At 44.9% G+C, this 27,688-nt stretch overlaps 1 protein-coding gene across 1 annotated transcript; it reads right to left on the minus strand.

Moving 5' to 3' along the window:
- Positions 1–812: 812 nt before the first annotated feature.
- Positions 813–27,688, minus strand: MINDY4B (MINDY family member 4B). The gene is made up of 10 exons (XM_034780919.1): positions 27,610–27,688; positions 24,468–24,587; positions 21,585–21,679; positions 18,155–18,320; positions 17,638–17,703; positions 17,039–17,109; positions 16,103–16,175; positions 12,831–13,004; positions 2,781–2,961; positions 813–1,057 (listed from the first exon to the last, which is right to left on the minus strand). The coding sequence occupies exons 1-10, from the start codon at positions 27,616–27,618 to the stop codon at positions 918–920; spliced, it is 1,095 nt and encodes a 364-aa protein (XP_034636810.1). The 5' UTR covers positions 27,619–27,688; the 3' UTR covers positions 813–917.

Raw genomic sequence — 27,688 nt, forward strand, 5'->3', positions numbered from 1 at the left:
GTATCTCTGTGTGAAACGGAGTCCTGACACAAGGGTGCAACTCCAATGAAGACAGTGCAGTTCTGTTCCCCACCACCCTGAAACTCCAGGAATGAATGTCATCCAATATTTGAAGCAGGGCTACATTCTCACATTTAAAGTCTTCGGGTGGAACTTTCATAAGTGCTCAGAGTTGCCTCATATTTGCTCCCAGTGGGAGCAAAGTTAGGCCAATGCTGAGTGCATTTGGAAAAATCACATACTATTGTACCTTGCAACCAAAAATGACTCAGAAGTGAGCTGTATCTAGTTCTCGGCTTCGAATCCTATGCTCAGTCCACTAGGACACTTTCTTTACTTACAGTAAAAGATTTTAAAAAAATATACATTAATTAAGTGACAAGTCAGACATGCAAAGAATTTGAAACATGTTGAGCATCTTGTGTTTCATACACATCAGATGAACACAATGGCCATTTATACTATCCTTACTTTATTGACTCTGATTTTATTTCCACTATGTACAGCACCTACAGATACTATTATTCAATTAACATCACTGCTTGCCCTGGGAGAAAATGGTGTTGGTGTGGCCCCTTCATACCCCATAAAGTTGCCATGCTCCACTTTTCTCCTTACTCTTTTTTGAGCCTGCAGCTGTGAGAAGTGTGTGTGTGTGTATCATAAACTACACTCCCTCCCAGAATTCTTGTATAGATTGCAATAGTTTAATAATGAATTCTTCTGTCTCATAAATGATAATTTATAACCAAATGCAAAGTGATTCGTAGTAGAGATAATGCCAGTCTAAGCTGGGTCCTGTTAAGATATCAAAGATTGTTTTAATGGTAACAAAGCATTCTTATCCGCAGTGGCCTTCAGTACTTTACAGAGCCAGTCACAGGGCAGTGGATGCCACATTTGTGCCGTCTCTTTCTTCAAAAGAATGGGACAGTTCCATTCCAGTTGATGGCTGCCCCCTCCCACTTAGTTCTGATTGCCATCTCCACAGAAGGAAATCTCTTTTCTGGATCACTTTCTTCACAGTAATTCTTTTCCCAATGATGAGAATGAGTGTCTGAAAGAGCAATGCCCCAAATCAGTGAAAACCCCCAGCAACATGAGTCTAATTGCTACAGCTCCATTGGCTATTCTGGTCAAGCGCTGATCAGATTTTAAAATTCTACATTAGAAGCCTAATGGGATTGGGTGCTAATATTCTGCTCTTCTAAATGCAGTGATGGTCTAGAACTCCTAGGCAAATGCAGCTATTGCAGATGAAACTCTAGTCTCATGGCAATGTGCAGTTTAAATTCAACATAGTTGGCACTGGTTGCTTTCCAACAGTTTATAATTTCAAAGGCGACTATTTTAAATGTTCAGTTTTTGGGGTCAGAATTTCAGAAAGTGAGGCTTGAAGTCTGTGGGCATTACAAACATGTGGGCATGCAACTGGAATGAACTGTTGGTGTAAAAATGAACAAGGACCTCACATCCTAAAAATCTGACCCTAGTTTACAATACAGTAATGATCTCTGGATGGCACACTTCCTGGCAGTTTAAGACCAGCTATGTTAAAGGCTCTTGGGCTCCCAATCCTTCCCCTTGATCATAAATAGGCTGGAGAAGCCGTTCCCATCGGTTGTTATTACTTGATTATGAACTCAATGAAACAGTTCAGAATGAAGTCTTGCTTTCCCATGGGTTATTGTGCCAGCCATTAGCTGTTTGGAAGTCTGTTACTGAAATTAAACCAAACTCTGCACCTGCAGCAGCATGCAAAGCTCAGGATATACAGTTTATTAAATCAGAGCAGCCATAACTTCCCCTATTGGCTTTTCTATAGCAGTGATGGCATAGGTTGGTGGGAAGGCTGCAGGTGGGGTTACAATGTAGTGCATGGAATGAGAGTATAATCTTTGAGTCACGGTTCTAGGGGCCATCCAACCAGAATGGCAGTGACTGAGCCCCCTCCTGCAGATCGAGTTCCCGGCCCGATTAAACTGCTGTGCCCCAAAAGACCTGGCCTCAGCAGCGTACAGTGCAGTAGAGTAGCAGCAGACTGGCAGTCGTGACACACTCCTCTCTTTCTGTGCCTGTTAGACACAAATGGATGATGTTGCCCATGGGCTGCAACATCATGATGTATCTGTGCCATTGTTACATTAGGGGAGGACAGTTTTGTGATTAAGTCACTGGACTGGGACTCAGGAGATCTGGATTCAGTTCCTAGCTCTGCCATTGACCTTGGGCAAGTCATTTAATCTCTCTGTGCCTCAGTCTCCCATCTGTAAATGTGGATAATAACACTTCCTCTTTTCCACCCTTGCCTGTTGAGATTGTGAACTCTGTAGGGCAGGGGCTGTCTCACACTAGGTGTCTGTACAGCACTTGGTACAGTTAGGCCCTGATCTTGGTTAGAGCCTCAAGACACTACTGTAATACATGTAATAATAATAATATGATCCCAGTCCTGCATGGTGCTGTGCTGTCCATTCCTATTAATATCAGTGGGTATCGAGGATGCTCAGCATCTCAAAGGATTCTTGATATTCATATATAGATTCAAAAGTGGTCAATTCTATTGACAATATTCTTAGATATCGCCCCAATAATAGAGCTTCTGCTCAAGAATATTATTCCCACCCAACTGAGTATGTCTCTTAAAATCAGCTTTTGATTTGAGCCTTCTCTTATGCACTGTTTACTGTATCTTCCCTAGACAACACAAACAGACTAATATTAAACACTGACAGTGATATACATTTAAACACCTTCCTTTGATAAGCTTAAATGCCTACCTACTGTTAGATGTACTGTTTTTTTCTGTAATGGCTGCCCATTATATAAGTAAAGATCAAAGATGTGTTCCATTTTCCAGTCAGATAAGAGCAGCCTGTTTGTGCTGAAAAGAACACTGTATGTTCCATTGATGTGGAACAGCCAGATGGGTAATTTAGGAGTCTTCAGCATGCTTCCAACCTGGGGGGAAAAGGGTATTTCAAATATACTTTCATTATTAATAGGCACTTAATGTCTATGTTGCTTTAAAGGAACATTAGTTTTACTGCTCTGAATACAGAGTTACTATGAGGTATTACTGTCCATTTCCTCTAGTAATATCTCTACAGATACCTTTTAATCAGGAAATGAGTAAATAAGTCAAGGTGGTATGAATGATATATATCGCAAGTTGAACTCCAACTCTGATGAAATCCTCACCTGTGCTTTCATGTCTATTGATTTACAACAGCTGAGGATCTCACCCACTGTGTTTTAGCTTGAGAAGTGCACTTTGCTTTATGGATAGTGTAATAAAAAACCTCCAGTAAATCCTAAGCCTGGGAATATATTTATGGGAATCAGCTTTTAAAAATAACACTGACATAATAGGGTTTCAAATGGTCTAAGAAAGGGTCAGATAATGAACGGGTTGTAGCCAGTTCAACAAATTGAAGACCCAATTCCGCAGTCCTACGTACATTCTAAAGTGCATTTGTGCAATTGCTAGTGAACACTGGTGCTATTCTGCCAGTAGTTCTGTGTGGTAATGTAAGCAGCTAACATCAGCATCTGAAAATGTAGAAAACAAACAGTGGTATGATGTGGTGTGACCGTGGAGAGGAAGGTGTATTCAGCGGGGTTTGAAGGGCTGAACATTACAACAAGGAGAGTCTTTCTAAAAGTATGTAATCTATTTCTCCCCACGAGTAGCAGTGAATTCTCCCAGTCCAGTATGTTTCCAGGTAGTCTGAGCATTGCAGTATCCTCCAGGACCTGCTTCATAATGTCTCTTCATAGAAATCTCAGACCTCTGGGCTAGGTTCTGATCTCAATTACTCTGGTGTAAATACACAGGAACTCTCTTGGGCATAATTCTCTTTTCGCTTACTTAAATAGGTTTTAGGGCTGTCAATTAATCGCAGTTAACTCAAAAAAATTAACTGTGATTAAAAAAATTAATCGCGATTAATTGCACTGTTAAACAATAGAATACCAGTTGAAATTTATTAGATATTTTGGGATGTTTTTCTACATTTTCAAATATATTGATTTTTTTTTTACAACACAATACAAAGTGTACACTGCTCACTTTATATTATTATTTTTTATTACAAATATTTGCACTGTAAAAATGATAAACAAAAGAAATGTATTTTTCAGTTCACCTCATACAAGTACTGTAGTGCAATCTCTTTATCGTGAAAGTGTAACTTAAAAATGTAGATTTTTTTTTGTTACATAACTGCACTCAAAAACAAAACAATGTAAAACTTTAGAGCCTACAAGTCAGCTCAGTCCTACTTCTTGTTCAGCCAATCGCTAAGACAAACAAGTTTGTTTACATTTACGGGAGATACTGCTGACTGCTTCTTATTTACAATGTCACCTGAAAGTGGGAACAGTTGTTCGCATGGCACTTTTGTAGCTGCCGTTGCAAGGTATTTATGTGCCAGATATGCTAAACATTCATATGCCCCTTCATGCTTCGGCCACCATTCCAGAGACATGGTTCCATGCTGATGATGCTCCTTAAAAAAAATAATGTGTTAATTAAATTTGTGGCTGAATTCCTTGGGGGAGAATTATATGTCTCCTGTTCTGTTTTACCCATTTCTGCCATATATTTCATGTTATAGCAATCTTGGATGGTGACCCAGCACATGTTCATTTTAAGAACACTTTCATGGCAGATTTGACAAAACGCAAAGAAGGTATCGATGTGAGATTTCTAAAGATAGATACAGCACTTGACCCAAGGTTTAAGAATCTGAAGTGCCTTCCAAAATCTGAGCGGGACGAGGTGTGGAGCATGCTTTTAGATGTCTTAAAAGAGTAACACTCCGATGCGGAAACTACAGAACCCAAACCACCAAAAACGAAAATCAACCTTCTGCTGGTGGCATCTGACTCCAATGTTGAAAATGAACATGTGTCGGTCCGCTCTGCTTTGGATCGTTATTGAGCAGGACCCGTCATCAGCATGTATGCATGTCCTCTGGAATGGTGGTTGAAGCATGTAGCGACATATGAATCTTTAACGCACCTGGCACGTAAATATCTTACAACGCTGGCTACCACAGTGCCATGCGAACACCTGTTCTCACAAGAAGCGGGCAGCATTATCTCCTGAAAATTGTAACCAGACTTGTTTGTCTGAGTGATTGGCTGAACAAGAAGTAGGACTGAGTGGACTCGTAGCCTCTAAAGTTTTACTTTGTTTTATTTTTGAATGCAGTTATTTTTTGTACATAATTCTACATTTGTAAGTTCAACTTTCATGATAAAGAGCTTGCACTACAGTACTTGTATTAGGTGAATTGAAATATACTATTTCTTTTTTTTATAGTGCAAATATTTGTAATTAAAATAAATATAGTGAGCACTGTCCACTTTGTATTCAGTGTTGTAATTAAAATCAATATATTTGAAAATTTAGAAAACACCCAAAAATATTTAAATAAATGGTATTCTATTATTGTTTAACAGTGTGATTAATCGTGCAATTAATTTTTTTAATCGCTGGACAGCCCTAATAGGTTTTATAGTGATGTAACACCACTTAAGTTGCTCTGGATTTATACAGGGGTAAGTGAAATCAGAACGTGCCCCCATAACTTAAAACAGAAAAATAATGGGTGTGCTCTCTAAATGGTACAAAATGTAGTAAATACTGCTGTTAGAGAGAACAGGCCAAATTCAGCCCTGGTTTAAGAGGACATAAGTCCATAGACTTAGGCCTGGTCTACACTACGGGTTTAGGTCGACTTTAGCAGCGTTAAACCGAATTAAGCCTGGACACGTCCACACAACGAGGCCCTTTCTTTCGACTTAAAGGGCCCTTTAAACCGGTTTCTTTACACCACCTCCGACGAGGGGATTAGCGATAAAACCGGCCTTTGCGGGTCGGAATTGGGGTAGTGTGGACGGAATTCGATGTTATTGGCCTCCGGGAGCTATCCCACAGTGCTTCATTGTGACCGCTCTGGACAGCGCTCTCAACTCAGATGCACTGACCAGGTAGACAGGAAAAGACCCGCGAAGGTTTGAATTTCATTTCCTGTTTGCCCAGCGTGGAGAGCACAGGTGACCACGCAGAGCTCATCAGCACAGGTAACCGTCATGGAGTCCTCCCAGGATCGCAAAAGAGCTCCAGCATGGACCGAACGGGAGGTACGAGATCTGCTCGCCATATGGGGAGATGAAGCAGTGATAGCTGAACTCCGTAGCAGTAAAAGAAATGGAAAAGTATTAGAAAAGATCTCCAAGGCCATGAAGGACCGAGGCCATAACAGGGACACACAGCAGTGCCGCGTGAAAATTAAGGAGCTACGGCAAGCCTACCACAAAGCCAGAGAAGCAAACGGAAGGTCCGGGGCAGAGCCGCAAACTTGCCGCTACTACGCGGAGCTGCATGCGATCCTAGGCGGTGCAGCCACCACTACCCCAACCGTGTGCTATGACTCTCTCACTGGAGAAACACACAGGGAAGACGGTTCGGGGAACGAGGAAGATGACGATGGAGGTACTGTAGGTAGCTCACAGCAGCAAGGAAGCGGAGAAACCGGTTTCCCCAACAGCCAGGATATGTTTGTGACCCTGGACCTGGAACCAGTAACCCCCGAACTCTCCCAAGACCCTCAGGGCACACAGGAGACCTCTGGTGAGTGTAACTTTGTAAATATTTGTAAACATTACAAAAAAAAAGCAAGCAAGTCTGTTAATGTGTATGGGGATGGAGCGGAAATCCTCCAGGGACATCTCCAGAAAGCTCTCCTGGTTGAAATGGGGTGATTTTATTAAGGGGGACATTCAGAGGCGCCCGTTCCTGCTCTTCTGACCAGAAATGTTCCCCGCTGTTAACCACGCGGTGGGGGGGAGGGGTGAAGTGATCATCCCAGAGAATCGTGTGTGTGTGTGTGGGGGGTGGTTTACTTGTGTTTGTGCCGCATGTTAACCGGGAAACCGCAGCCCCCTCCTTTTACATTGAAACCCCATTTTAAATGGACAACCCAATTCATCCTTGATATGGGAAATGCGCTGCTGTTTGCAACCTTTCCCGCATGTTAAGAAGGTTAAAAAAGCCAAAACACTGTGGCCTACGATGTCTGCCTGCAAGCCGAAATATGCGACCTTGTAATGAAAGAGTGTTTCCATTGTTCCCTAAAATGTGTCTTTTTTAACCACCTCTCCCTTCTCCTCCACCAGCTGCAAATGTTTCTCCTTCGCAGAGGCTCGTGAACATTAGAAAGAGAAAACGTAAGATGAGGGACGAGATGTTCACGGAGCTGCAGATGTCCGCCCAGGCTGATAGAGCACAGCAGAATGCGTGGAGGCAGTCAATGTCGGAGATGAGAAAAGCCCAATATGAACGAGAGGAGAGGTGGCGGGCTGAATCGCGGGAAGAACAGAGCAAGTGGCGGGCTGAAGACGATAGGTGGCGTCAGCTTGCAGACAGACGGCAAGAGGCAATGCTCCGTCTGCTGGAGCATCAAAGTGATATGCTCGAGCGTATGGTTGAGTTGCAGGAAAGGCAGCAGGAGCAGAGACCGCCGCTACAGCCCCTGTGTAACCAACAGCCCTCCTCCCCAAGTTCCATAGCCTCCTCACCAAGACCCCCAAGAACACGGTGGGGGGGCCTCCGTCCACCCAGTCACTCCACCCCAGATGATCGCCCAAGCATCAGAAGGCTGGCCTTCAATAAGAGTTAAAGTTTTAAAATGCAGTGTGTCCTTTTCCATCCCTCCTCCCCCACCCATCCCAGGCTACCTTGGCAATTATCCCCCTACCTCTGTAAGGAACTAATAAAGAATGCATGAATGTGAAAAAACAATGACTTTATTGCCTCTGCAAGCGGGAGGGGAGGGTGGGGTGGGGTGGTTGGTTTACAGGGAAGTAGAGTGAACCGGGTCGGGGGGGGGGTGTTGGAGGGTTCATCAAGGAGAAACAAACAGAAGTTTCACACAGTAGCCTGGCCAGTCACAAAACTCGTTTTCAAAGCTTCTCTGATGCGCACCGCGCCCTGCTGTGCTCCTCTAACCGCCCTGGTGTCTGGCTGCGCGTAATCAGCGGCCAGGCGAGTTGCCTCAACCTCCCACCCCACCATAAAGGTCTCACCCTTACTCTCACAGATATTGTGGAGCGCACAGCAAGCAGCAATAACAATGGGGATATTCTTTTCGCTGAGGTCTGAGCGAGTCAGTAAGCTGCGCCAGCGCGCTTTTAAACTTCCAAATGCACATTCCACCACCATTCGGCACTTGCTCAGCCTGTAGTTGAACAGGTCCTGACTCCTGTCCAGGCTGCCTGTGTACGGCTTCATGAGCCATGGCATTAAGGGGTAGGCTGGGTCCCCAAGGATCACGATAGGCATTTCAACATCCCCAATGGTCACTTTCTGGTCCGGGAAGAAAGTCCCTTCCTCCAGCTTTCGAAACAGAGCAGAGTTCCTGAAGACGCGAGCATCATGTACCTTTCCCGGCCATCCCACGTTGATGTTGGTGAAACGTCCCTTGTGATCCACCAGGGCTTGCAGCAGCATTGAAAAGTACCCCTTGCGGTTTACGTAGTCGGTGGCTTGGTGCTCCGGTGACAAGATAGGGATATGGGTTCCGTCTATGGCCCCGCCACAGTTTGGGAATCCCATTTCAGCAAAACCATCCCCTATTGACTGCACGTTGCCCAGAGTCACTACCCTTGCTATCACCAGGTCTTTCATTGCCCTGGCAAATTGGATCACAGCAGCCCCCACCGTAGATTTGCCCACTCCAAATTGATTCCCGACTGACCGGTAGCTGTCTGGCGTTGCAAGCTTCCACAGGGCTATCGCCACTCGCTTCTCAACTGTGAGGGCTGCTCTCATCTTGGTATCCTGGCGTTTCAGGGCAGGGGAAAGCAAGTCACAAAGTTCCATGAAAGTGGCCTTACGCATGCGAAAGTTTCGCAGCCACTGGGAATCGTCCCATACCTGCAGCACGATGCGATCCCACCAGTCTGTGCTTGTTTCCCGGGCCCAGAATCGGCGTTCAACGGTATCAACCTGCCCCAGTGACACCATGATTTCCACATTGCTGGGGCCTGTGCCTTGTGAGAGGTCTATGTCCATGTCAATTTCCTCATCACTCTCGTCGCCGCGCTGCAATCGCCTCCTCGCCTGGTCCGGGTTTCGCCTTGGCATGTTCTGGCTCTGCATATACTCCAGGACAATGCGCGTGGTGTTCATAGTGCTCATAATTGCCGCAGTGATCTGAGCGGGCTCCATGATCCCAGTGCTAGCTATGGCGCCTGGTCAGAAAAAAGGCGCGAAAGTAGTATCTGATGGACCAGGAGAAGGAGGGAGGGAGGGAGGGCCGAGTGACGACATGGCGTACAGGTACAGGAACAGGGAGAAACACAAACAACTGTCACAGACTGGTCCCCCCCAAAGATTAAACTGAAAACCCTGGGTTTAGCAGGCCGTTGATTTGACGGAGGGAGGGGGAAGCAAATGAATACAGAGCAAATCTATTTTTTTACATCTTAAGACGACGGTGCAGCGTGACTGATAGCCCTCGGCATCTTTCTGGGTGCTTGGCAGCAAATACGGGGCGGTGTATGACGATGGTCTTCAGGCCTATTGCACAATCGGCTGCTCAGGGAAGACTCTGCTAACGTACGATGACCCGACTTGTAATAGGATGGCTAACAGTCGTAATACACCATTTACTGCCAAAAGGCAAGCCCCACGGCTGCCAGCACCCAGATCGCCGATGAAGGCTACCAGTCTACTGCACCGTCTACCGCCAAAAGGCAGTTAGCAGCTGCTGCTGTGTAGCAATGCAGTCCCACGTCTGCCGGCACCCAGAGGACATATGGTGACGGTGAGCTCAGCTGAGCTGAGCGGGCTCCATGTTGTCTGCACAGGTAACCCAGGTAACCCAGGTAAAAAGGCGCGAATCTATTGTCTGCCGTTGCTGTGACGGGGGAGGGAGGGGCCTGACGACATGTACCCAGAACCGCCCGCGACACTGTTTTGCATCATCCGGGCATTGGGATCTCAACCCAGAATTCCAAGGGGCGGCAGAGACTGCGGGAACTGTGGGATAGCTGTGGGATAGCTACCCATAGTGCAATGCTCCGGAAGTCGACGCTAGCCTCGTACTGTGGACGCGGTCCGCCGACTAGAGCACCTAGAGCATTTTATTGTGTGGACACACACAATCGGCTGTATACAACCGATTTCAATAAAACCGGCTTCTATAAATTCGAACTAATTTCGTAGTGTAGACATACCCTTAGATGGAGTTGTGTCTGCTTACAACAGGGCTGAATTGGCCTCTCATGAAAGGTCTTCTGTCTCTTTTGGCAGGCTATTGTGAGGGTCACTTGGGGAAATGCAAATTTCATGTCTCTGGATGTGGCCTTTGAACCTTGTTTTTATTGCTTTTCCATTATGTTTGGACTCTGATGTCATATGATATATATTTGGCAGTCTCAGACCAGTGCTTCATTGACAAACAGCTTGCATCCAATGGCCATTAACATTAAGTCTGGTGTGTAAAGATGGTTTACCAAGGTGAAATGAGATATGACCAATCTAGAGACGGAGTAATTCCTCACTTTGAGAACAAAATCTGTCAGGCAGAATTAAGTACTGAAGAAGAAGGAAATCCCTAAACAGTTTATAGACTCTAGTCCCTAGACATATCCATGCAGTAGTGGTTTATTAGGAAAGACAGCTAAGATTAACTCTAGCATTTGATGGTGTAAATAATTCCTCATACATAGAAGAAGAAAAGAAGCTTTACGTTTTGCATTATTGTATATTCTCTCTTGTTTGGGGAGGGGGAAAAGCATCCTATCTAGAAAGTAATGCAAGTCAGCTGAAAAATGTGAATTGGACAACAATGTCTTGTAAGTCAAGTTTCAAATGATCACTATGCTATTGATGTACATAAGCCTCAAGAGCATGACAATGACAGTAACACATGTAAGGAAAGAAAGAACAACATGTATTGAGTCTTCTCTGGATAAGTGAAATTAACCCCAGAGGGTCAGGTTTGCATTCGTTCTGCATTAACTAGATCTGTGAAAATATTTCAGTCTTAAAAAGAGAACTAATATAATAAAATCTTGGCTCAGGTCCACAAAGGTATTTAGGCTTCCAAATTTGGATCTGGGACCTAGTAACTCAAGGCCTAAAAATAACGTCCCAAGACACTAAAAGACTCTTCAAGCAGCTTAAATCTCATCTTCATAAAGGGCAGACTGTGTTGTTTTAAACTCCCATGGGAGTAGGCAAAAAGCAGATGAAAGTAGCAGTTTCCCAGCATTGACGGTCTAGAAGTGTATTTGAATCTTTAAAGCAAATAATGACCGACTAAACTTCACAACATCTCTGGGAGGTAGGTAAAGCTTATCCTTATTTTACAAAAAGCGAAACTGAGGCACTGACAGGGTACGTGAACTGGATTAGAACCCTGAGGATCATGACTCTCAGTCCTATACACCATCCATGAGACCACACTGCCCTTCTTTACATGTACATCAAAGTGTTTCATTGTCTTCACTCTTCCCATCAGTGATACTTTCTTCAGCCAATTTTATTACTGTGTTTGATGTGTTACTCTGCGGGCTGTAGCTTTGAAGCCCTGGAGTTTGCAAGGCAGCATGTTGAGCACTGGGGTTGTTCTCCTGTGGCATGAACAAGGGTGCTGAAAAACCCTTAGGGAACAAAGGAAAAGAATGAGCACTGAACCTAGGTTTCAGAGTAGCAGCCGTGTTAGTCTCTATCCGCAAAAAGAACAGGAGTACTTGTGGCACCTTAGAGACTAACAAATTTATTAGAGCATAAGCTTTCGTGGGCTACTGCCCACTTCTTCGGATGCATAACCTATACAGCAGCTCCTCGGATCTGCTGGTGTTATAGGCACCTGAGCAAAGTGTGGTTGTTTTAGCTATAAGTGAAAGCTCCTGTGTTGCAGTAGGCCAGGGATTGAACACAAGGAGGGAGCAGGAGTGTGCCTAAAAGCTTCAGCATATGGGCACCCAGCAGTGGGGACTGAGTGTGAGAGGCAGGTGGGAAAGTGTGGAAGCTGTAGACTGAGAATGCGTGTATCCGTGTCCAGCAGTAACCATAAATGTGTGGTCATCCATTGCCTTTTTGTATTGGCAGTGAGTGGAGTGTGACTTATATGATGAGAATGTGTGTGTGGGCCTGGCTAACTGTGCCTGGCTGCATTTTGGCTTAATGCAGACATTGTCAGCATTAATTCAGATGGCTTTCTACGAATGTATGTCCATGTTTTTTTTGCATGATCCTCCTTTTCCTCTGTCCCTCCTCCTACTGACTCCACCTACTTTCTACCCAGCTACACCCAGATTATGTGCCTATGATCTATTTTTATGCTTGTTTTGTGTGTGTCACTGCTGGCACATTTTAGCGGCACGGCTCGATGGCATTGAGACAACAACCCTGTAATTACCCAGCCTTCAAACTCTTCATCACTTATTGCCTATTCCCTCATTCCGCTGCCTTTTTCCAATGCCATGATGTGGCCCCCACCCTCAGTAACGTTGTGCTTTCAGCATATTGGCCAACAGGAACCTTTCTAAGGCAGTTTGCAGGTTTCACATCACTTGTCTTCATTGGTATTTTACTTGTCTTCATTAGTATTTTTCCGTGAGTTACCGAACTCAAATTAAGAACATACTTTATTTTTCACTGAAGATAAGCCCCCAGTCTACAGAGGATAAATGAAATTTCAGGGGGAAAGCTGATGATGTATAGTGTACTCACGGTAACAATCTAAAGCCAGGGGATCTGAGCATAGGAATGTCAGTGCAGCTCAGTGATTTGCATATGCTCTCACCTGGAGGAGTCTGTAATGTTCCACTTCCTCCTTGTTCCAGTGTAAATAGCCCACATCACTGCGGGCCAGGACTCCATGCAATAGTTCTTGCACTCCACCTTCACTGTCAAATTTCTGGAACCCATTAAATACATGCGGACTTGCTCTGCCTGTTAAAATGACGTTGAGAATTGCCTAGAGGGGGGAATGACCTACAATTACACTTTCAGGCAGCGGAGCAGAAACTACGCTCTCGAATTGCTTGCTGTTGTTCATCTTTCCTATAGCTCCTTTTTCCCCTCTATATAGAATAACTGGCACAAAAGCATGATTTCATACACATCTGTCTTAGGCATTTCCAGGACACCTGTCACTCTGGTATCCACATGCCAATAATAATACTTGCCATTACATAGGGCCTTTCAGACATCACTTCCCTGTGACAAAGATAAGTATTATGAACTCCATTTTACAGATGGGGAAACTGGTGCAGAGAGGTTAAGCGGCTTTCCCATGATCACATGGTGAGTCAGTGGCATTGCCAGGACTAGAACTCAGAAGCTTTGCCTGCGAACCCAGTGCTCACTTTGCTAGACCATGCTTGTGTTGATTGAACTTTCAAAATTGTATAATCAGGAGTAAAAACCTCATTGTGTCTATGGGAATGTGGGGATGGATTCATTATATTAATTAATGAAAATATGGGCAGGCAGCAAAACTAAACTCAGACTTCTGCTTACACATGTTGCCATCCATAACTTCACCAGGATGTGCTTGCTATTAAAGACAACTCCAGTTCTCTTCCCATTTCCACTTGTTTTGCAAGTGTCCTCAGAGAGGAAAAGCAATTGCTATGATTCTGAATCCTAAGCACTGTAATCTTGCTTGTCATGGATGTCTCCCACAAATAACTACATAGGTGCTGGAACTAGGGGTGCGGAGGGTGCTGCAACACCATGGGCTTGAAGTGGTTTCCATTATATACATGGTTTATTGTTTGGTTCAATGGCTCTCAGCACCTCCACTATAAAAACAGTTCCAGCATCCCTGAATAACTGAGGCTTATTTTATGTTGTACAAGCACATATATCTACAGTAACTCCTCACTTAACATTGTAGTTATGTTCCTGAAAAATGCGACTTTAAGCAAAACGATGTTAAGCGAATCCAATTTCCCCATAAGAATTAATGTAAATGAGGGGGTTAGGTTCCAGGGAAATTTTTTTCACCAGACAAAAGACTATATTATATACACACACACACACACACACACACACACACACACACACACACACACACACACACACACACACACATAGTATAAGTTTTAAACAAACAATTTAATACTGGTACACAGTGACGATGATTGTGAAGCTTAGTTGAGATGGAGGAGTCAGAGGGTGGGATATTTCCCTTACTGCTAAATGATGAACTAGCAATTGGCTGAGTCCTCAAGGGTTAACTCTCTCACTCTACAAGGCAGCAGGAATGGAGGGAGATATATGTATTTCCCCTTTAAGTACACTGCCTTGTTAATTAGATCAGCTTACTGAGATGGCAGCTGCTGCAAGCTCCCTCCTTCCTGAGCCCTGGTGTGTCCCCCCTGCTCTATAGAAGATGGGGTAAACGGGGAGAAGGGGGACACCCTGACATTAGCCCCTCTCTTCCTTCCCTGCCCCCCGCACAGCAAGCAGGAGTCTCAGGGAGCAGCTCCAAGGCAGAGGGCAGGAGCAGCACATGGCAGTGGGGGGAGGGACAGATGCAATTGCTAGTCTGCTGGGCAGCTGCTGCACAGGGAACTTAGGGGATCGTGGAGCTGATAGGGGGCTGCTGGTCCACCCTGGTTCCAAGCCCCCACCAGCTAGCTGCAACGGGCTGCTCTTCCTGCAAGCAGTAGACAAATCAGGCAGCTGCCAAACAACCTTAGAAGGGAGCATTACACAACTTTAAACAAGTATGTTCCCTAATTGATCAGCAATGAAACAACGTTAACCGGGATGACTTTAAGTGAGGAGTTACTGTATTCACTTTCCCCTAACTCCTGCTTGTACTTCTGTATTATCCTTTAGTGTGTCTTGAAGATTGACCCAGGTAGGCGATCTGTACCTTCTGATGCCTTTTAATTCAAGCAGCTAGAGGCAGGAAAATATTTGCAGATACATTTGTAATGCTTGCCATGTGAGCATTTTTGCATTTTGTCAAAAATCCAAAACTGGCCCTATTTTTGAAAAAATACCAAACTTAAACAAGCCCCTTGTGAATCTTTCCAATTTTGCAGGTTTTTTGACTTAATTTCTTGTTTTTATGATCTTTTGCCCCCAAAGCCACATAATTTTGGGAGGTGGAAAAATGCCTAATGAAGCCACTATAACAGATATCAGGAGAATGCCTGCAGCTTTACAGAGCCCAGCAATGCCCTTGGCAATAAAACACAGCACCCTACAAGAGTAAACGCCATAACAATGGCTCTCAATCCTCATTGTCCTTTCTGGACATAGACACCCAACTCAGTAATCTGCTTTTCTTCTCTGCAAATAATAATAGGTGCCAGATCCTTAGCTGGTGGAAACTCATGTTAAAGTCCATTGAACGAGGATCTGGCCCATAACATTTGCCTTTATGGCCTAACATTTGTCTTTTAACAAAACATAGTAAAAGTTATGACTGTTTTTCTACCTCAGCCACCAAATGATGTAGGAAATCATCTTCATCCTGGGTAACATTAGTGATTCAAATTCTGGGAGACCAACCCTCAGCTATGGTAGTTGTATGAACCATGAACTGTAAAAATCATCTGTTTGAGAGGGCGTGTGTAGAGCTCAGGCAATGGGCTTTTGAGAGGGGTGGGATGGAGATATCTACTGTGCCAAACCGTGGCATCTACTCTCTGTTGGCTGGTTTGTTTATTTCATTGTATTTTAGTTTGTGGTGATATTTTTTGTGACTACAAGTTTAATTGTGGCCAGGAATCTAGAGTTTGTGTACAGATGTTCTTTTTTATATTTTAAATTGAAATTAAGAAATCATAAAAATATTTTTGTAATTGGGAACTCCTTGATGGATTCTTCCTGAAATTGAAAAGACTAGAAGCAATAATGGAAATTGACCTAAAATGTGTACGCCAATGTTAAGACAGTCAATACGATTCTAAAGCTTCAGAAATACCTTTTGATCATATCTGGAAGTGGAACCATCTACTTTTAGGTGGGTCTTACTAACAATTGTGAATGTTCGGTAAACTGATTACACATATGTTATAAGAACCATTTAGGAAAAAAATCACATAGTCCTACCTGTCTACAGATGAAGTTTCCAAGACTGAATTGTAACAGATGAGATGTTGTGAAGTCTAGGTCTTTTTGGAGCCTGTGCAACCAAAAACAAAGTATTATTGTGGTGTCAGCTGAATGATAGGAATGACTCTGTACATCAGTGTATGATTGTAAAGAAAAATTAAAATGGCAATATGTTCCTAAGGGTTCTTTTGTTTCCCTTCATTACAGGCATGGCAGTGGTGATCTAGCTATATTTTTACACCCAGGTTTAACTTTTACTAGATTTGGATATGAGATGCAAAATTCAAATTTAGAACCAGACTCAAACTTTCCCAAAATTTATGTATGTTTGGTTCACAAGGTTTGGTTCTGGGTGATCTCTAGCATTTTCTAATAACTATTATTAACAATTCTAATACCTATCTTTAGGAATTGAACTGAAATGTTAGTGGGTAACATTTTGAAAAGCGCCTAAGACCTGGACTACACATCTATTTTGTATGGCTATATCTGTTTTGGTTAGGGGTATAATTTTTTTAAACTAAAATACTGGTACAACCCTGGTGTGGATGCCGTTATATTGGTATAAAACTGCCTTATATCAATACAGCTTATTCCCTATCCTACATAGGAATAACTATACCAGTATAAAGCACCTTTACACCAATACAATTGCATCCGTTCTTAGGGTGGGGCTAGAGGTTGTACCACTTACCTATATTAGTATAGTTAAAATGATAATTTTTGAGTATATACAAACCCCATAGTGAGTTAGATGTCTAAGTCCCCTTGACTTTCAGTCACTATCAACACTATCTATGTGATGAGAGTTGGTACAATACAGGTGTAATTTGGCTTCCCTCTCCTAATTCTTCCCAGTGTCATAAGGAAATAGACCATTTCATAAGATATTGCTAAACATGTATAGAAGGTTTTAAAAAAGACATAATTTACCTTTCCAATGTCCTAGAGAAAAGCAAGCTATATAGAAATAAGATCACACCATGGCTTCCTTCACCTTTGAACTGATAAAAAACAACAACAAAGAAGGAATTATGGCAGTTCCCCTTGATTGGTTGAGATACCTCCTCTGTTAACTCTTCAGATTTGTTTTCCTTGCACCTTCTGCTATAATCTTAGATGAAAATACTGGATGAAATGCATTCCCATTTGTTGTTTTCTTTGTTTGCAGATTTTAACAAATGATTTTAGTGACTATATTTTTTTTTTTGTATTTTTACAAACCACTTTTTCATTAACATAAAATTTAGCTCCAGATTACATAGAGTGGAGTATCCTGATGCCATTGAAGTCACTGGCCAAACTCCCATTACTTTCATTGAGAGCAGGATCAAGCCAAGTAATGTATTATTCTAATTTCCTGTAGTGAAAATCAGAAATGATTCATGACAAGTTCAGTTCATTAAGTTTCTGAAGATCACATTAAATATGATGTTATAAACCAACTGCAAGATCAGTTTTTATAAAAGAAATAGGATGGGTGGGAAGCAGCAAAATAACTCAACATAAGAAATTGCTTATTCCTCACTTACACATTGTATATGATCACAGATAAATTTCTGAGCCGCTTCTTTCCCAAAAAATTCAAACAGCAGGAGCTGTAAGTGAGGAACATAAGAAAAAAATAGGACAGAAGACATTAATTATATCCAAAAGTGGAGTTTTCAACCCACTGTTTTATTTCTTTCAGACAAACAAAAGAAAAATATGGGAATCTAATCTGACTCTGCCTGAACTAAGGCATTCAATTATATAAAGGATAACTAAATAAATAGTTATAAAGTTAACTTGTTTGCCCTTTTAGGGGGAGGGAGAAATCAGAGTTGTTAATAAAAAAGAATTATAGCCTCTGGATTCATATAAAGCCTTTATAAAGAGATAGAAATGCCTTTCAGAGCTCCAGCTGTGACATGAATCTTAAAGTGCTTATAATTTGTAATGTATCATAAGGTAGGGCACAGGGTTTATGAGATTTTATATTTGTCTTTAAAAAACAACAAACTGCTTTTTTCTGCAAATCTTGTTTATAAAAAGTATCTTCTTACTTACTCTTTCAGTCAAGTTATCTACTTTGTAGTCTATATTGGGCGTAAAATAAGTATCAGTGGTGACAAGACATACAGTGGCTTTCCGACCTTCCCCTGCTGTCCACAGAATATCTCCCAGAGATTCTGCAAGAGTGTTTTCTTGTTCTGTTTGGCTTATTTCACGTAAACTGTAATGCAGGACACAAAAGAATATGAAAGGCATGACAATGGCAGATGAGCCTACCACCGGAAAACTCTAAGGCATTGTGTATGCTCAGGGATAGCCCTGATTCGGCACTCAGTGCTGGCATCTAAACATAGACAGGGCCATACTGGGCTTTGCATCAAATGAGCTAAAAGACTGGCACAAGGGCAGCTACACCAGCTGCTGGCGATTGTTTGCTGAATCAGGGTGGTGCCTGAGTGTAGCCAAGGCTGTTACAAACATTATGATGTTGAAGGGTTTTCTTATTATAAACGAGTGCCCTGTGTTCTGACATGATTTGGTCTTTCCTGTGTTAGAACCATTTTATAATCATGCTACAGAATTATGCTACAGTTCAATGAAGGTTAGGGTTCTAATATTCATTCTCTAACCTGGGTTGCCTCTGTCTGCGTAGGTGAGACCAAGCTGTGTTATGGCCTGGTCAGGATACTATCACGTAATAACCTGATCCCTGACACAATAAAATATGTACGTAGATTGGCCTTAATTGACAACCAGATTCTATCCCCACAGTAAAATCTGTGAGAGGAGGCCAGAGGACTTAAGAAACCTTGAAGTGTTTCTGGCAAATGATCCTCTAATGGGGATGAGCTTAGAGGGATGGAGGAGGACAGAGTATGAAAGTGACAGCCCTGAGGTTCCTGCTTCTCTGCTGCCTGTCCCTAGAATCGTGCTGCCATTGGCTATCCATGACACACTAAGTCAGTGTTATTAGCAGCTGCATTAGCTCCTGCATGGTTATCTGCTGCCATTAAAGGGGGATGGCGAGCATGGCTGGAAGAGGTTTCAGGCGTTCTGAGCGGGAGGACCATGCAACACTGGCTCCCAGCCCTTCGGATGCGTTCCCACTCCACTTTATTGTATTAGCTCCCCTCCACTCTTCACTGAGAGGGGTTTAAAAGTCTCTGTTAGATCTTTGCTTATGTTGTATCTCTCTTTTGGTTTCTCTGAGGGTGCTACTGGAGTCTGTCACTGCCAGAGAAAGGAAGATCTGCCTTTATAGCAGGTGCAGCTTTACTGAGCTATCCTGATTACCCTCTTTGTCTTATCACCTGAACTAGGGCTAAGCAAGTTCATGTTAAATCCTGCCTGATCTCTCTGAACCTTGGGCTGTTTTTTGGGGGGTTTCAGTGCTGCATGGCATAACCTATGAAGTATTAGGGCCTGGTCCCATTGACAGCAATGTGTTTTTTTTGGTTCATCAGGAAAAGGATTGGGCCCTTGGTTTGACCATATTCTTGTTAACTTATTCTCTAAATAACACATTTGAGCCATTGAGTTATTTTCAAATAGTATTTAGTGCAGAGGTGGGCAAAGTTTTTGGCCTGTGGGCCACATTTGGGTATAAAAATTGTATGGCGGGCCATGAATGCTCATGAAATTGGGGGTTGGGGTGTGGGAGGAGGTGAGGCCTCTGGTTGAGGGTATGGGCTCTGGGGTGGGGCCAGAAATGACGAGTTCAGGGTGTGGAAGGGGGCTCTGGGCTGGGGCAGAGCACTGGGGAGCAGAGGGGGTTGAGGGCTCTGGCTGGAGGTGCGAGCTCTGGGGTGGGGCTGGGGATGAGGGGTTTGGGGTGCAGGAGGGTGCTCCGGGCTGGGACTGAGGGGTTCAGAGGGCGGAAGGGGGATCAGGACTGGGGCCAGGGGTTGGGGTGGAGGGGGGGGCCTAGGAGTGTAGGCTCCAGGCAGCGCTTACCTCAAGCAGTTCCCAGAAGCAGTGGCATGTCCCTCCTACGGATCCTACGTGGGGGTGTGGCCATGGCCGACGGGGGGGGGGGGGGGGGGGGAGCCGGTACAAATTACCAAGGCCCGGCGGTCCGGAAGGGGGCCCAGGGCCTGGCTTCCCCCGCCTCACGTCGGCCCTGTTTAGCCGGTCCCCCCTTGCTGGGGGGCCCGAAATTTTTTTTTAACCGGGGCCCAAACCTGCTCTTGGTGGCCCTGGGCGTGGCCAGGCGGTTCTGCGCGCTGCCCCATTCGCAGGCACCACCCACTGCAGCTCCCAGAAGCAGCGGCATGCCCCCCTACGGCTCCTACGCGGAGGCGCAGCGCCAACCATGCGGTTCTGCACTCTGCCCCGTCCGCAGGCGCTCCCCCTGCAGCTCCCATTGGCCATGGTTCCAGGCCAATGGGAGCTGCGGGGGGCGGCGTTTGGGGTGAGCCCCCTGGTTGCCCCTACACATAGGAGCTGGAGAGGGGACATACCACTGCTTCGGGAGCCGAGCAGCGAGCCCCCGACCCAGCTCCCAGGCTGGAGCGCCAGAGCAGGGCAAGCCCCTGATCCCACTCCCCGGCAGGAGCTCGAGGGCCAAATAAAAAGGCCTGATGGGCTGGGTGTGGCCCGTGGGCTGTAGTTTGCCCACCCCTGATTTAGTGGTTTTGTGGCTGTCATAGCGAAATACTTGTCAACCCACATAGCCTGGTTCTCAGCTCCTTTACGCCAGTGTAACTCTATTGATTTCAATGGAGGTCCTCATGATTTACACCAGGGTGAGAAAAGAATCAGGCCCATGAACTCCAGGAGTCACAACCTCAGCTAGTGCAGTTATGCCAGTTTACACCAGATGAAAATCTAGACCTATGTGGTTACTCAGATTTTGGACCCATCAAGGAAGATATCACATTGGAAACTGGAAGGATTTGCTAAGAAAGGAGCTGCAGCACAAACAGTTTACTTTTTCCTTAAAAACACCGGTGCATTCCTAGTACAATATATTCAGCCAATCAGCCAGCCTGAATCCCAATTCTGGCTCTTTACCAAATGGTGCAGTCAGCACATGCATTTGTTATCATTAAGAAGGACCCCACATGCAGAAGGGGATGGTTTTCAGGGCTTTCATTAATTTTAGCGCTACCATATTGGTGTCCTTTGCAATGACTGCTGACCCCTGCCTTCTCCTTTCAAACATTGACAAAGAATGTGCTTGAGATCAGGGGAGGCTTTTACGAAGGCCGACCATGTAGCATGGAAATTGTCCATAAGTTCTGGTCACCACAACTCAAAATGGGCCAAACAAGCAAGTCCCTTGGCCATAAAACTAAAAGGTTTCTGAGAGAAAAATCTATAGCAAATGGACAAGATTCTACTCTTCACGCTTGGACTTGCAGAAGCATAATGGAGAATAGACTTTGTCTCTGTATAACATATAGGACAACACTATTCTTTCTGTTTATGTCCAAATAATGTAAGTAATTAGTATTTTTTTGTGTGGGAAAGTACATTTTCTTACCTTTGGAGGGGAATATTTTCCTCTCTATTTCTTACGAACAAGCAGTATTTAATGATGTACACCTGTACAGCCATCAGAATTGCTCTTGCTCCTCCCTAGAAGAAAATCAGAGTTAAAAAAACCATAAATGACCAATCCACTGCCCCATATTCTAGTGGAACCAAACTACCATGCGCTATGTGGACTTTATGCTAATTCCAGTCGAGTCTCTGACCAAAGTTTTAGCTTTCAAGTACTAGTGTCAGTAAATTGTCTAGCCTGTCTGAGACTTCAGAATGGCCACCATGCTACTGACAGCTCTGGAGATAAATGAAGAGTAAGTAGAGAGAGGGCTTATGAACCTAAAAATAGGAAATCGCTATCCAAGAAAGGGCACAATTTTGACCCTGGCTATATGCCTATGCTGGAAAGATGTCCCCCCTACTCCCTCGTGCTGGCTACAGCTATCTGTATGGTGCGTAGCAACATGGGAAGAGAGCAGCTGCTGGTCAGCCACTACTTCTCATCCTGGGCGGTGGGCAGGCAGGGGCAGAGTGTGGGTGGAGCCTTGAGTAGCTAGCAGAGCAGTCTGCTCTAGATATAGGGCAGGTTCAGGTTGCATCTGGGTACTTTCTCCCCCTCCCCAACAGCCTTCCAGAGCACTAGAGGGACCAGATTCTCTGAATCGCAATCTGATTCCTGATCTGCGTCTAGAGTAGCACAAGTAGCTCCTTACCGAAAGCTCCTTGCTGAAAAGTGCAACTGAGGCCTAAATTAATAAATTAAGCAATAACAGACCATTCAAGATTAGAAAGTTTCGGCTGGACTTGCTAAAAGTATTTCAGTGAGGTTAAATGGAATTGCTAGAAAGCATTACTACATAAATAGTGGATTGTGGACATTCACAACATTAATTGCTTACTGCAGTCATCTTGCTTTTCTTTTAAGGCCCTGACCCAGCAAAGCAATTAGCATGTGTGTAACTTTAAGCACGTTAATTACATTGGGACTACTCATGTTTTCAAACTTAAGTACATGCCTGCTCGATTAAAGTGAAACGTTATCACGTTTGTTCCTTATGTGGATCTAGAACAGGGGTGGGCAAACTACAGCCTGTGGGCTGGATCCGGCCCGTCAGGGCTTTGGATCAGGCCTGCGCGGGTCCCGTGCTGCTCCCAGAAGTGGCCGGCACCACGTCCCTGTGGCCCCTGGTGAAGCAGCGGGGGGCAGAGGGCTCCATGTGCTGCCCTCGCCTGCAGTCACTGCCCCCTGCAGCTCCCATTGGCTGGGAACGGGGAACCGCAGCCAATGGGAGCTTCGGGGGAAGTACCCGCAGGTGAGGGCAGCGCATGGAGCCCTCTGCACCCCTTCCCCCAGAGGCCGCAGGGACATGGTGCTGGCCGCTTCCGGGAGCGGCTCGGGGCCAGGGCAGGCAGGGAGCCTGCCTTAGCCCCACTGCGTGCCGCTGCCACTTCGGAGCCACTCAAGGTAAGCAGCACTGGGCCAGACCCTGCACCCCGAGCCCCTCCTGCACCCCGCACCACAACCCTCTGCCGCACCCCTCCTGCACCCCAACCCCTTGCCCTGAGCCCCTTCTGGCACACCGCACCCCCACCCGCACCCCACCCCCCTGCCCCAGCCCTACGTTCATGGCCCTGCATGCAATTTCCCCACCCAGATGTGGTCCTCGGTCCAAAAAGTTTTCCCACCCCTGATCTAGAAACATGTTGGGGCTTCCCTTATGGGACATATTGTGAATTGCCCTTAGAGAAAATATTGGGGAGCATGCATATGATTTGAAGTCCTCTACAGTGCATTTCATGGAGAAAAATAACAAAAATAGTGGAAGGCTATTTAAAGGATGATTAAAAGGTTTAAAAGAAGTTGGAAATACAGACCTCAGGATTGACTCTATGGACTAGGGAATGACAGAAACCAATGAGAAAAACTAGAGAGTGGATTGGATGAGGAAATCTGAAGGGATTGAATTGAAGAAACAAGTTTTATAAATAGAAGAAGGTAAATGAACAGAGGGATCTGAACACCAGCAAAACAGAGCTGGTAAATCTGTGCAAAATAACAAATACAAACACAAGAAGAGCAATAGTAATCATATCTGGACAGTTATTACAGAAAAAAACAAAACCTTGAAGGAGCAAGACAAAAGAAACAGGAAGGAAAATCCCACTGCTAGATAGGGGAGTAAACTGAAGAGTTCTCTTTATGGTTAGATTCCTGTGTGCAGTTTAACTGCCTAGAGGAAGAACAGAGCACTTCATTACAAATCATACTGGAAATCTCTAAATTAAAGAGGCCGCCAAAGGCATGAAAGGGGAAAAGTGCAGAAATGTCTCAAACTCTATTTCACCCCATTACTTCTAGTACTCTTATAAATAAATCCTCTCTCTTTTTGGTATTTATAGCCTTTAGACATTTGCAGACTGCTTTGTCCCCCCTCAGTCATTGCTTAACCATGCAATATATTCAACTCTTGTAATCTCGCCTCGTAAATTATTCTTTCCAGACCCATAATTATCACCTCTGAACCCATTCTAATTTGTCCATATTTCTGGTATTTAGATGCCTGGAATAGAGCACAGTGTTCAGGTGTGATCACGCAGAATTAGAGTCAGGTAAAATTGGAGTACATTTGCAAATCCCAGCAGTTCACTCTGCGATACTGAAAATACACCTCAACCTCGATATAACGCTACCTGATATAACACAAATTCGGATATAATGCGGTAAAGCAATGCTTCGGGGGGGGGCAGGGCTCTGGTAGATCAAAGCAAGTTCGATATAACACGGTTTCACCTATAATGTGGTAAGATTTTTTGGTTCCCGAGGACAGCATTATATCGAGGTAGAGGTGTACATGGTCAGTCATTAAATATAAAAATTTACCTTTTCTGCCTCCAAAGCATAGGATAGTTCAGAATATGGAGCGTGGAACTTGAAACATGATTTTTTCCATTCATAGCTGAAGACGTGGAATGTGTTTCCAAATAACATCTTTCGGAGCCCCTTAAGATGAGAGGAATAAAGATAGAATAGGTCCGATTCTCATTTACACTAAGGCCAATTTACACCACTTTAGCAACGTAAAGGGGCCTTCAAGTAGGAGTAAATTACATTTACATTCACTTTAAGGCACCTTCCTTCACATTACCAACACAGTGCAAAGTGGTCATAGGGTACGTCTATATTTAAGCTGGGAAATGTAATTCCCAGCTTTCTTACATATGCATGTGCCTAAAAATAGCAGTGCATTCATGGTGGCAGAGGCAGGGGCGTGGCTAGCTGCCTGAGTACGTACCCAAAGGGCCAGGTGGGATTGTACTTGTGGGAGTGGGGGAATGCCAGCAATGACACTCTGCTATTTTTAGGTGCAAGCTCGAGCAGAACCAGCATGGGTACATCTATGCAAGCTGCGAATTGCACTTCCCAGCTCATACATAGATGTACCCTTCGTGAGAATCAGGCCCTGTGACATGAAAGGAAAGGAAACATTTTTGCTTAGTCATGATGACTTACTTCAGGTCTCAATTACAATAAAATATAACTCTAGGCTGAATTATTAATTTTAGGTTATAGCACCTACTTTGGGGGGATCCACTTTTTCAGATTTGCTGTTGGCTCTTTTATGTAATTCCAGGCATGAAATTCTGGACCCACTCAAGTCAGTGGCAAAACTCCCACTGAATTGAATGGGGCCAGGACTTCACCCCAGAGATGCAAAGGGGCCATACAGCTGGTTTAACTGGCTGCTTGGGAAGTCTCCTGTGTAAGGCGAAGCATAGAACTGGCACGGCTGCTCACTCTCACTAATGCAATGCCTTCATCCCTTTAGTCCTACTCACATGAGTGAAGCAATGTATATGCGTGTTTGCCCATTCAGAATGGATAAAAAGCCACTATGCACTGATCACTTACTGTGCTGCACTTCTACTCAGAAAATACTTAATGGGAACACCTGCCTGTGGTATTCACCTCGTGGGAGTGTGGCATAGAAAAAAGGAGCTTGGTTTATCCAAAAGGGAGCATGTTCCCCAGACCAGTCGGGGTAGGGTGGTCCTGGACAAACATCATGGGTCCCGCTGTGCACAGCCTCGGATTAAGGTACTCCATGTCAGAGATGGAATGATTTATGCACACAGGCTGTTTTATCCAGTGTGGAGAGATTCATTTGAAGTCAGTGCGACTACTCATGTAAGCAAAGTCGTTCACATACATAAGTCTTTGCAGGACTTGACCCTTCCTCTCTATTTTGAGGGTGTTCACCAATGCAGATTTCTTGTCAGAATTTTACCCTTTGTGTTAAATGCCTGAGCTTTATGTTACATGGGTGTTGTACATTGATAGATGACTGGGATTTTTATTGATCCTTACAGCCTGTAGGCATCAAAGACCAATTCTGCAAGTTCCCCATCTGCAAAAATCCCATTGAAGCCAATGGAGATTCTGCATATGAGGGACTGGCAGGATCATGCCTCAAAATATTTAGTGACTTAAAAAACTTGCCTAATCTCCTGAATTTATGACCAGTGTTCTGACACCTAGGCCAGTGGTTCTCAAAGTGTGGAGTGCCCCCTAGGGGAACAGAGAGGAATGTTTGGGGGGCACATGGGGCTGGAGCCAGCTCCTATGGGGAGCAGGGAGGGAGCTCCATGCTTCCACCCCGCTCCATCTCCAGACCAGCTCTGCCTCCAACCCTGTTCAGCCCCCAGTCCTGCTCCACCTCCAGGTCCAGTTCCACCCTCACTCCCTCTCTGCCCTCATGTGAGCTCCAACCCCAGCCACAGCTCCACTACGCCCCCTGCTCTACTCCCTGTGACGAAGTGGGACTGTTCTTAATGTTTCCTCTGAATACTGTGTGGGTGCCTCAGTTTCCCCTATGCATTTCTTAAGTCTCTAGGTGGTGGGGAAAGGCCAGTGTGCATAAATCACTGACACTCTGTCTCCCTGACAACAAATGTCCAGGGCCCCTTCCCCCCCGCTGCAAGGAAATAGCTAAAGGTGAACAAAGAGATCAGGTGACCTCCTGGCCCAGGAAAGAGACAAAGCCGGGAGAAGGAAGGGCTGGAGGGGGTTTCAGAGTTAGAGCTACCTGGGGACTAGGAGTGAGGGCAGACGTGGGTGTCTGGCTCTCTGAACCCCATAATGGACCCGGCCGAGGGGTCCTGTTCGCCGCTGTACCTACAAGCTCTGTTTTAGACCGTGTTCCTGTCATCTAATAAACCTCTGTTTTACTGGCTGGCTGAGAGTCACATCTGGCTGCAAAGTGGGGGGTGCAGAACTCTTTGGCTTCCCCAGGACCCTGCCGGGGCGGACTCGCTGTGGGAAGCGCACGGAGGGGCATATGCTGAATGCTCCCAGGAGAGACCCAGGAGGTGACGCTGTGTGAGCTTCTTGCCCTGAAGACGGTCTGCTCTGAGGAAGAGGAGGCTCCCCAAAGTCCTGACTGGCTTTGTGGGGAGCAGTTCCAGAGCATCGCCCGGGGACTCCGTGACACCCCCAGACTAGCTCTGAGCCCAGCTGCAGCTCCACTGAGCCTCCTGCTTGGGCCCCAGCCTGGCTCTGCCTCTTGCTCTAGCTCCTCTTCCATCCTCAGTTCTGCCCTCAGCTCCACCTTCAGCTCAAGCTCTGCTGCTGAGGAAGCTTTGGCTGTGCAGTAACGGAGGTGTGTGTGTGTAGACAAATTCTGTTGCGGGGGTGTGTGGGGGGGGTGGTGACTGGAAAAGTTTGAGCACCACTGCACTAGGCAACAAAAATACCAAATAGCAAAGAAACATTATCCTTTATTATTTGTCATAGTACCTAATAAACATTGTCTTCTATCAGTTTTGTGGCTTGTACAGCAACTGTGTTCTTTAAAAGCATAATAAATAAATAATTAAAATTATATTCTTTTATCAATACCAACAAACTGCATCCTTGAATCCAATAATAATCTAAGCCTCATATAACACCAGATAAGGTTCCCATGTCTCTCTTTATTTGGTGAGGTGAAATTACAGCTCATGCTTAATTGACAAGATATGCTTACCATTGCCATTTCTAGGGAGATAGGCAGGCCGCCCAGGTTTGAAGAGACTGTAAGCGGTTTGGGGATTGAGAAAGGGATA

The sequence above is a fragment of the Trachemys scripta genome, chromosome 9, assembly GCF_013100865.1.
Source record: "Trachemys scripta elegans isolate TJP31775 chromosome 9, CAS_Tse_1.0, whole genome shotgun sequence".
Classification (NCBI taxonomy): domain Eukaryota; kingdom Metazoa; phylum Chordata; order Testudines; family Emydidae; genus Trachemys; species Trachemys scripta.

Excerpts from the sequence above, each read along its gene's own strand:
- MINDY4B (XM_034780919.1), bottom strand. Across the intron at positions 16,176-17,038 it reads TTCTCTAGGACATTGGAAAG|GCTCCAAAAAGACCTAGACT; the intron begins GTAAATTATGTC and ends TTGGTTGCACAG. Across the intron at positions 2,962-12,830 it reads AACATTACAGACTCCTCCAG|GTTGGAAGCATGCTGAAGAC; the intron begins GTGAGAGCATAT and ends TTTTCCCCCCAG.